General features: G+C 40.8%; 1 protein-coding gene across 1 annotated transcript in view; it reads left to right on the top strand.

The window, feature by feature from the left end:
* The window catches only part of LOC102367842 (heparan-alpha-glucosaminide N-acetyltransferase-like), a 349,117-nt gene that overhangs the window by 135,152 nt on the left and 202,232 nt on the right, over positions 1 to 11,733 (top strand). Inside the window, exon 6 of the mRNA XM_025197703.1 lies at positions 8,024 to 8,106. Within this exon, the coding sequence (XP_025053488.1) occupies positions 8,024 to 8,106 (83 nt within the window). The remainder of the gene's footprint in view (positions 1 to 8,023; positions 8,107 to 11,733) is intronic.

Here is an 11,733-nt window from a genome sequence, read left to right as displayed (position 1 = left end):
GGCCAGGTCCCTTCAATTCTCAGCTGGCTACCTGCAGTGCCAGCCGGGCTTCTGCTGGTCCTGTGGTCTCAGCTATACAGCTGGGTCTCGGCTGCGCAGCTGGGATATGGTGCCAGAGCAACAAGTGTGTGTGTTGGGGGGGTGGCGGGTGAAACGGGGAAGCATCATGAGAAGAGCAGCAGTGGCAGATGGGAGGGGAAAGTGGTGGTGAGTGGGGGCATGGTGCCCATGTCGGTGCCCCAAGGCGAGGAGTGGCAGGAGCACAGAACCTGGGCTTGGAGGAGCACTGGCTGGGGCTCTGCCTCAACCCCCCCCAAAAAAAATATTAGCAATTTACTGGTGAAAATTTTACTTCTGAGTAAGTTTTGAGTCAATATCCTGGCATTGTGCTGATGGAGCAGCTGCTTTTCAGATAATAGGCAAACAGTGGCTCTTGAATCCATCTCATAAGTGGTTTCCATCTTAGTGAATGAGTCAGAAATTCTTTATTTTTTCCCCCAGGAGATTGGGGATAATGAAGGATCTTGAAAATGGACTAAATGTACCAGAAACCAAGAGTTCATTATCCAGTGGGAGGGCAGTAGTTGATGAGACAACACCTAAGGTGCATGCCTCAGTGATGAAATGCATGGCCTGCTGAGTCGTCCCAGCATCCTGAAGAAGAGGGGAATTTTGAGGGCAAGGTTATGGCTAGTTTATCATGCTAATATTGTCCACTAACTCATAACGGGAAGGGGAGGGATGGTTGTGGTGGTGTGAATGACTTTTGAGCACCGAAGGAAGAGTCTTCCTTTCCATGGACTTGACAGTTGTCAGCTACAATGATTTCATGGAGGTGTCTTAGATCAGTAACTGCAAATTGGTGCTCACAGCAATGGTATGAATAAGGTTTTACAATCTGGTCATGATTAAATCATCAGTAACTTAATTTCAACAGTGAGGAAAAAACAGTAACATGGTAAATGTCTTCAATGTTACATAAATACAGTTTTAAAAATTGTTAAAGAACTGTCCCATAAAAAGCCAAAAATTTCCCTCAAGAATCCTAGAATATTGAAAACTGAGCTCTCCAATGCAAAACTATCTAGTCATTGACCTTCTACTAGTGCAAGGAATCCATGTCTCACCCTGGCCCCATTTTCTTAAGCTTCAGTCTATGTGTACAGATACAGCAAAATCAAGCCCAGTGCTCCTGGACACCTCTCATGTGCAAGAAACCCACATGGTGACAGTGTGAATAAGGCTGTACGATCTGGTCATAATTAAATAATCAATAATTTAAGTTCAACAGTGAAGAAAAAAAAGTGGTAAGTGTCTTCAGGGTTATAGATACAATGTTAACAATTGCTGGCCAGACTGGATGAGCTAACAGTCTCCTTTCAATCCCATCAAGGAAATGAAGTATCCCTAAGCCTTATCACATGCTTTAATTACAACTCCAAGAACACACTGTTCTTTCCATAATTTTCATATGGTCTTTCCTGAAGCAATTCAGGTTCCCTTCTTTAGCTAATTTGTCAGCCATTCCAGAACTTCACTCATATGATTGGTTGAAAACCTGAAATCACACTGTCCAAAAGAAAAACATTTTCTAGATCCCCCCAAAAAGGAACAAAGTTATGAAATGCTGTTAATTTACACTTCATCAATTCTTGGGGGCCAGCACATTCAGAGTGCTATAAAGGAATGCTATATTCTTAGGCAATCTAAAGCACCACAGTAGGAAGGAAAAGGAGCAAGAAAACGGTATATCTTAGAATTCTGGATAGTCTGCTATAAATGCTGTTTTGTACAGAGCTGAGTTGGATCAGGGCAGAAGAAAGTCTATCCATTATGTCATTGCTTTCTGTGACAGGGTAATAGGTCCACCCTGCTGCACGATGCTGAGAGAACAAAGAAGCAATAAACTATGGTGCAGGCAAGGGAAATGCTGAGCCACGGGGATCTGGTGGCAATGGTGAAAGCCCCACACCACTGAAATAGTTGGTGGTACTGCTGTATGCTGAGTCACGGGAACATGGCGGTGGCGGCAGGATCACTGCACCACCAGCAATGCCAGCGACCCCGCAGCACACAAAGCTGCAGACAGGGGTCAGCAGGGGCAGAATGGCTGCACCAGCAAAAGCCCAGCACCCTGGAACCCGGGAGCAGGACAGTGGTGGCAGGTTCACCACGCTGCAAAACTCACTGACAACCTAGCAGCATCCCATGCCACAGCCAGCAGGAGCCCAGAGATGGGACGAAGAAAAAAATCCAGTGCTGGCATAGACGTGCTTTGTAAGTGCATGCCGGCACCAATTTGCTTCCTGGGGCAGCGAGGCACTGATAAAAGCCCTGTGTGCCAGTCCAAAGTCGGGGACCAGGAGGAAGTCCTCGGCAGCCTAGGGCAGGCGGAGAGACTGAGTAAGACCGGTTGTGGTGACCCTGATGTGAGGAGCTGCCCCCACACACTGACTCAGCAGAGTCAATCGGTGGGATAGAGGAGATGTGGGATTTCTACTGTGGAGAGGGCTGAGAAAGATGATGATAGACCTACAAGGAAAAATAAGGATGATGGCTGACAACAACACTGCATCTGTGTGACAACAAAGTAACAACAGGTTGGTGCTAGGTGTGCTGTGGGGGAGGTGGAGCCCCACGATTCTCATGCTACCAAGCGATCGTAGCTGGACACTACTGAACTGGGATTAACAGTAGTCCCCAAGATAAAAATTTCCATTAAAAACGTGGCAGGCAAGAAGTATCAGTGGGTTAGGTAGCTGCTGCCATGGCAAACTGTTGGTCCACAGAACCACGGTTGGCTTGGGATGACTAGAAAAGCCTAAGCGGGGAGCTCTGGACAGGCATGGCAAGTTACAATCTTACTGCACCAGCCAGCCGGGACAGGGAAAAAAGCCACGCTGAAAACTCCAGATGCTAATTAGGCCAATTAGCTGGGAGAACTGGCTAGGCAGCAAATGGAACATTGCGGCCGGTCTCACTGCTGATCAGCATGGGGAATTAAGAGAGAGCCAACCAAACAGTCAGCTCTCTGCTGGTGAAGAGAACAGCACAGAGGGAGACCCATAGGGACACACAATGACGACTGCAGCGCATGGCCAACCAAAGGGACTCAGGAGAGAGTTCCGAAGATTAACTTGCCTGTGGAGCCGGGAAGACGAGGTAGTTGCAACATCCAAACCAGTGAGTTTGAGTCCAGTGGGTGCGATATCCCAGCCCACAGACCTGAAGTAGGGAGAAGACAAAGCTGAGTGGGGATGTGAGTTTGGGGTGTTGGCCCAGTATAGTTCTGCCCTGAAAGATAAGGGCAGAGATGAACTGTGGGATGGTCTGCTTGGGACATGTGCAAGGAAGAACGGCGCAACTGACCATGAGGAAGGAGCAGGTTGCCTGTAAGCTAATCCAGGCAGCCCAGAGACTCTGACTCCCACAGAGGACATCTAATGGAAGAAAAATCATAATATCTGGTGTGGTAAGCACAGGGTATGGGGATGGTGAAGCCCTATGAAGAGGAGCCAGCCTTCTAAATTGCAGAAAGTAACTCAACTGTCTCCTAGGACTGAGTGCATCTTTGGTTCCTTACTTTTCCATCTAAGTTGTGGCAGGAAAGTTTAAAGGAGACTATCTGGTCCAGCAAGGAAGAGGCTGCAATTTCACTTTGGGGACATAGCTAGTCTTCCATACTTCCATTGAAAAAATAAGTCCTCAATTTTTTACAGAACACAAGAAATATTCTGTGTATTGGAAATTGTTCTGTAACTTTTATTACAATTCAGCTACTTTATACCTTACCCTTGAAAACTTCCAGTCAACATTTCCTTTATTGAAGACAATCAAGCTTGCGCCATTTCTTTGATTTCCATGCTGTGCTTTCTGTAATTAAATTTATTTTTTTTAACTGTAAAATAAACATCATGCCATATTTTCATCTGCTTGGACAATTAAAGGTTTTGACCTTAGGGTAAACTTCAGCTCACAAGTGCAAGGGGATGAATTATATGAGATTTGTTACTCATGTTTTATATATTATTGTGCAGATGCTTCATTGCATCCCTGGGGCCTTATAGTAAAGGGTGATTTACCTTATTGAGGTTCTTTGTATTCCTGATGATAGGAGGTGAAATGAGCCACATTTCAGAATAGCTGAAGTTACCACAAACAGATGGGAACAGAGCCCATAGAATCACCTAGTTTAGTACTTTCAGATTACAAAGCTAGCATAGTTTGACATGATCCAAAAATTTATAACTGAGAGAGGTCAGATTTCCATAAATATCTCTGGTTGTGACACTGCATTTGAACCTCATAACAGCTCTGGCAGGGAAATTTAGCCAATGTATAAATATGAAAATGAATGGAAAAACCTTAGACAAGCAGAATTGTTTGCCAGAGCAGAAGCCATTGTTCTTTCATTCAAAATGATGGCACAATATTAGTCCAATGTGCTGGCATGCCTGCCTGTTACTTGCTAATCACATCCCTTTTTTTGCACCAAAATTAAACTGTTTATGATGCAACTTTTATTGGTTTCCATGGAATCACTACACTTGAACACTGGTGAGAGTTCAGAATTTCTCTGATTACATTTTTTATCTATGTCATTATATGCGCATTCTGCATACTTTTTCATGACTTGATCCTTGAAACAAAAATAAAGGCTGAGTTTTTACATGGAAACTACATAACTAAATCCAGGAGAAACATGGCCAGGACAAATGTTGATGAGATGGTCCTCAACTCCCTCATTCTCCCTAAATTGCTTCATTAGAGATCAAACTTCTCAGTGAGAGAGCTCAAGCAGGTGAAACCTCATGGCAATTTCCCCGCTAAGTTTCTGAGTTGCGTTCTGGTATCAGTTTTGACATGCACAACAGGTTAATGGCTCTGAAGATGAGATAAACTCTTAATAATTTGTTGAGTTTTGTTTAATATTAACCTAGAAGATTATTTAAAGTGGTATGGGCTTAAACCAAGCAAGTCTATGGCATAGCATGAATATAAACATTTTGTCCTTCGATTAGAATATTTTCTATTCTTTCTTCCTCCTGTCTTCCAGCTGTAGAGCCTCACCTAGATTTTCAGTTAACAAGGTGACCATTTAAAACCACCAAAACCATCATCCTTCAAGAAGCTGCAAAATTGTACATACATTTTCTTGATTTGTGATAAAGGTTCTACATGATATTTGGCTGTGTTCTTTTTCCCTATCCAACACTTCAATGCAGTGTTTAAGTAATCAGTTTTGTGTGAGCTGCACTGCGCAGTTCACAGAATAATTAGGACTGTGGTCAGACCTAGTAAGTGAGTTTGCTTTAAGAATTATGTGGACTAGTGGTTAGAACATAAGCCTTTTAGGTTGTATTCTAGCTTCTACAATGAATTCCTTGTGTCACCTTGGGCACTTTGTTTAAGAGAAGCAGTGCAGCTACCAGTAAGGTGCTGGGTTTGGAGTAAACACTTGGTTTTGCTGCTGTTTTGTTGGATGACCAAGAAAAGATCAGTTCTTTCTCCATGCCTCAGTTTCCCCATCTGTAAAATAGAGATTATCTTGCTGTCCTCCTTTGTCAAATGCTTGGAGATCTGCAGCTAAAAAACACTATATAAGAGCTCTAGGTATTAAGATTACTTGATTCTTTCAGTTTAACCATTTGTCAAATGGGAGCAGAGTTGATCTACTTCCCAGGGGTGTTGTGAGATCTTAGACTTTTTATCTAAGGAATTCTTTAAAAAAAAAAAAAAAAAAGTTTATCAATGTAAATCATTATTACCACAGCAGTGTATCAGCATTCCTGAGGGCTGTGATTTTCAAATTTAGGGAACTTAGGCCCCCAATTCTACCAAAGTTCCATTGTAGTTAGGTGCCTAGTTCACTTACATGCAATGGAAAATCTCTATAATTTTTCTTTCCAACTTTTATGTAAAGTAATACATTAAAGAAAAGAAATGAGAGAGAAAGTTGGCTTTTCTAAACACCTATGAGGTGCATTGGTATAACTGAAGGTGCAATGTTGCATTGGTTTATCTAAAGCTTTGTTTTGCATGTGGACACCTATACGCTTAAACCTGGTTTACATTAGTTTAACTTGCACCTGTTTTATCTCCCAGAGAGAGAGCTGGAAATACTAAATAAGGATAAGAGAAAATCAACCATGAATTTGTTCTGTTAATGAGTTCCAAATGTTCTTGGATCTGTCATCTTCTTGTTTGTTTGTTTGTTTGTTTGTTTGTTTTCCCCCTCCCCCACCACTCCTCCCCACCCATCAGCAATTTGAGAATCTTAAAGCAAATTAGGAGAAGAGCTTTCAATAATCATAATTAAACATGAGACAATTACCAAGATGAGGTGCCCCTTAATCCTGTTGAAATTAGAAAGAACTGGGGAAAGCAAACTAATTTCCTAAAGATTTTTTTCCCATCAATCCACCTAACCTCTGTTAAACCTCATGCCTTTTTCCATATGCTGCTTCCCTCAACTAGCACATCTGCAGATGCATGCTGCTACTGCTTTGTGAGAGAGACCAATGCACTTTCAACTGCTACTTGTGCTCTGTCTTGCCCAATTTCACTAGCTCTACCTGTAGAAAGCAAATAATAATAAGCAGGTTGCCATAACTTTTTAAAGAAACTGCAGGAAACATCTTAATGCAACTGTCAGTCTATGCACGTACTGTAGGCACTCTCTCTCTGATAGCCTGGAGCTTAAAAGCACTGTTCTTTGCCAAGGAAGAGGCGGCTATCTTCAATCTGGCATCTGAAAATGACAAAGAGATCTATCAAACAGAATTAGGAGCACAGATCCTTCCTGTTCTGTTTAGCTTTGTAATTTAATATGAGTCAAACCAGAGGCCTGGCCTGAGAAGAGGCGCTCCTTCAAATCTAATGAAGTGCTGCTCCAGTTTACCATCATTGAAATATTAATATGCAAACTTCCTATATATACATATAGAAGATATAAGGCCATATTGTGCATGGCAGGAGAGGTTTATCAAGGAACTTTGATATTTGGAGCTTTGCTTCCAATTTACTCTTGTTTACTGGGTATGACTGGATGTTTCACAACCAGTTTTGTATTGTTCTTTTCAGTCCACTCCAGAAATTTCGAGAGAGGGAATTTCTGCCACGTGATTAGGAATGTTCCTGAAACATGACTAAAAGACTTCAGAAAGGTCCAGAAAGATCTTTTCTGGATGTAATAAGAAAAGAGGTTTCCAAAATTTGTCTATAGTTCCACTGATTTCCCTCCCTCCACACCCTTTATACTTATACAATCCACTTGAACCAGCCTATAGTGATTTATGACTCTTGTAAGGTATGAAAGGACTAACTGGAAAAAATGCTTTTCTCTCACCTTTTGATGCATAGTCTGTTTGATGAGAAAACAATATGCAAGAGCAATGAACTATGTTGATACCCTCCAGCCTCCAGATGAGGAGCTGGCTCACTGTGCTTAGAGGGTGAATTATAGCCCCCATGTCAACCTAGGTCACTTTCCTTTCCTGGTTTTATTCATGTTCTTTTTTTGAAAAAATGCTCCAATCATTTGTTACAAATTCAAATCATGGCATGGTGCATATCATTTAAGGGTATGCTATTGCTAAATGATTTAAACAAATGATTTTCTTGAGACTCAAGGCAGAGTTGCTATTTAGGAGTGTTTCAGCAGTGCCCTCTCTCTTAAATTTGCCTACAGGGAAAAACATGATCAAGGACATATTTTTTTTATCTGATTTTTTTTTTTTTCTTTCTTTCTTTGCCATCTCCTCTACCTTCACTTATTTGCTGCGTCTTGTTTAACACCTAAGTTGTAAGGTATCTGGCAGGAGCTCTTTTTGTCACTTAATCATCTGTTACCTATCACAATGGGATTCTAACCCTCTCTGGGCACCAATGTAATGTACATCATAAAAGATTAATTCTACCCAGCGAATAAAGTGGAGTTTATTGTTTACGGAAGTCTTGACATTAAAAAAAAAAAAAAAAAAAGCAGGACAGGAAAGCAAAAACTATCTGTTTTACATTTCAGGATAACAGCGCTTCAGAAAGCACAAGGACAGAAGTGGGGAAACCTAAACGTAGACGACTTCTTTCCTTGGACACATTCAGAGGGTAAAACTTTCCACCAAGGCTTTGGTTTCTGTGTGTTTCTTAAATAGTTGGATTTTATTTAGTGTAATGAAAAGATACGCTTATAAGGAGTGTCCGAAAGAGATGTAATAAGAGCTTTCCTGAAAAAGAAATTTGGTTACATGTTCTCCTTAATGATCTCACAAATAATTTAGCAAATTACTGTTTCAGCAAAGACTCATTGGGTCTCCATCTTACATATGGATTTTCTCTTAACTAGTGCACTTTCCTGTCATAGTCATCATTCTGTTGTATGTTTCTTTTCCATCATTTAAACTCCAGATTTTGATTTAAACCCCCACATTTTGGAAAACCTCTGGCTGAGATTCAAATTTTTAAAACTGAAGCTCATCTTTACCTAAGTCAGGATATGTTAAATGAGCTGTCTGTTCCATTAGTTATTGTAACTTCTGATTGCCAGTTTCCAAAAATCTCTGGGAAATCCTGAAAGAACAGTTTCCACTTGGAATGGAGCTAGCATTAAGTAGTAAATAGTAGCATGTTAACACAAGCCCTGCAGCTCAGTGTTCATGTTTGTTGTTCCTCCCATGGTTGCCCACAGCAACTGCACTTACTAATATAACTCTAGTGAAAAGATTTAATGCACTTAGGATGCACTTAAAACAGTTAGGCCTGTTTAATCAGTCCAGCTTCTTTAAACCCAATGAGAAAGCACAAACAGCGATGGAATATTCCCTATAGTCTGATATAGAGGAAACTCTGGGTTTCTGCCTGTTTGCCCACAAGTTTTTTTTTTCCTTCCTTTTTTTTTGCTTAGTATTTTTCCAGTAATTCAGGAGTTGGCAGCAGTATATGGCTGCAGAAGGAGCAGTGTGGCATTCTGTCAGCTGAATGACTCCAGCATAGGCTGTGGGCCAGTGAAAGCCAACCACATTGCAAAAGCAGGCCAGCTTTTCCCATGCAGATCACTGTTGCACTAATGTGATGTACAAAGAATGGCACACCTTTTTAAATCTCTGCTTTAGGTGCTACCTAACCCTTCGGTAGGCATGTATTGGTGACCTCCCACGAGGGTGGGTGCGCTCATTGCTGTACTGAACCTCTGTCAGATTCTTCTGCCCTGTCCTGCTCATCATGCTTCCAGTTTTGTAAACTGTATTAGAAAAACAGCTGAACTGTTTACACATACTTATTCTGTATGAAAAGCCTACTTTTTACTGTGCTGGCGACTAAGCATAATACCATGCTGCAAAACTTACTACAAGTGGGTCAGAAAAGATTCCTCCCAGATAGACAGACAAATCTAGAAGAGCTTCAGTGGACTAATGCCCACTCATTGGCAACTTGCCATACATATTCACATGCCTCCAATACATTAGGAGTCAGGTACTTGGACTCTGTTACCAGAGTCCAAGTTTTCTGGAACAAGTCCGTTTCCTTGAGGGTCTCTGTTTCCCTCTCCACAATTTTTCTTTCAGGTTTGTATTTGCATACAGTATTTTGACAACAGTGTCCCAATCACAGAGTTTCTGAGAGGTACTCATATATTTTATGATATATAAATTACATCATGTAACATTATATATAATAAACACACATTTATTAGATGATATAAAAATATTATTTAAAATAATGTGCTATGCACTGAATGAAGCAGGAATCCTTGAGAAAAATAATACATTGTCATTTAATGGAAGCAGCGGAAGGAGTCTGAGTTAAGGCTGCACAGGCAACCGTAGGCATGATCCTAACTTTTGGGTTCCTGGATGTGCAATTCTAATAACCTCTTTTGATATCTATTTTGTGTATAATTGCCTAGTTTTTTAAAAAGCAAACTGACATCCCTTCCAAATCTGGCATGTGCCACCATACTGTCACTCACATGGACTATCAACAGGCTTAGAATCAGCAGTCTACTGCTTTTGAATCAGAAGGGTGATCCCTATAAACAAAAGAGAGTTGGGTTCCCTAGTCTGTGGCAGTGCCTAGGCTGGATACGAGCAGCTGTTACAGGAGAAGTCAGGTTTTCCACAGTGGAGTATCCCCAGTCAATCTGTGGGCATGGTGCCTGTAGAGCTGGGTCAGCCACAAGAGGTGGTGAGAGGTTTAAATATCCTCGGTGAGGGTCTTATATTTGAAGATTTTCACCGTCACAAGTGAAGAAGTTTCTTTTGGACCCGTGAGAACTGTGACTTTTGTAACTTGGTCAGATTTGGGTGGATTTTATTTTATTTGGGTGGATTTTAGTGGGAATAGCAACAGATACATAAAGGCCAGCTTCGGATAAATTTCCAGTCCTTGTCTGATCCATAATGAGACAGCATAAAAGCTTCTTAAAGAAAAGGCTACCAGATTTTTTTTTAAATCCACATGATACAGTATAATTTTCATTAGCTTCATGCTTGGAAATGACTTAATTTTCTTAAATTTTAAGGCAGACAGTAGCATGGAAAACTTCCACTCAAGGAGCATAGTTACAAACACACAAACTAGTATCTTACAAAAGGAAGTGTTGGACAATGTTAAAAAAACCCCTATAAATAATAATACCCATGTTTCTAGTTAACTAATGGGTATTTTGCCTTCAACATCACCTTCACCAACCAAAAACTTAAAAGTTAACCAGATTTTCATTATTGATGGGTCTGCAGCTCTGTTTTAATGTCAGACCTAATGCTGGCACTGAAGAAAAGGCTATTGTAAATTTTCACCAATGGTGCTTTATGAGACGACTGCTTTTTGCTGAACAAACAGCTGAAAACCTTATGAATTCTTTTTTTCTTGTGTAGTAATTGCAACAACTGGAAAAAGGTCTCAAAACATAGTCACAATTGGTGATTGCATTTGTTTTGTATTCTCTTCGCAGAGGTGAGGAATCTTTGTGAAAGAGTAAATAGTCAGTTTCTTTTCAGATTCTGTTTCTCGGCCCTAGGTTTATATAAAGATATGGCCTGTGCCACTGTCACTTAAAAAAAATCAGAGTGAGCTGCTTCCGCTAGCTGGTAGAGGGGGCTGTTAACTAACAGCAGCACCCTCCAGACCAGAGCCCAAGCAAGGGGCTGAAAGCAGCTTACAACCATGAATATGGGTAACCGAGCAGCAGTGAATTCATGAAACACTTGGATGTACTAATTGTCCTAACCCAGTGCAGTGCTGAGCTCTGCTGTCTTTGGTGGAGTTGCTGGTTTTTAAGGATTGTAGAACCTTAAAGGAATAAAGACAAGAAGTCTCTGAAGAAATACAGTATTAATTTATTCCAAAGAAATGTCATCATTAAAATGCCAAAACAGTGGGCTCTCACTGTAGCTCTCCAAACTAACAGAGTGAAACTGTGTACAATTTCAGGCCCTGTATGAGAATAAACAGGAAAGTACCTACAAGTAATTTGCTTCACAATGATAATCTGTGCTTTAAAGCAATTACTTTAAAACTTTATTAGTAGACTAATTTGATTTTTCAGTCCTATTGTTACAGAAGACTCTTACACAGGAAGGCTGATAAGGGCAATTTGAAAGCAAAAACCAGATTCTTAAGTCTCTGATTTAAGATTCCCCAGTAACGAAAGGTTCAGCTGTGCAATTACAATAGAGTTTTAAATGAGAGCCCCTCAACCAAATAATCAGTTTGTTAGAACTTTTACAGACTAAC

The sequence above is a fragment of the Alligator sinensis genome, unplaced genomic scaffold (genome assembly GCF_000455745.1).
Source record: "Alligator sinensis unplaced genomic scaffold, ASM45574v1 scaffold188_1, whole genome shotgun sequence".
Lineage (NCBI taxonomy): Eukaryota > Metazoa > Chordata > Crocodylia > Alligatoridae > Alligator > Alligator sinensis.
Note: the sequence above shows the minus strand (reverse complement) of the source record. Positions and strands in the feature narration are given on the sequence as shown.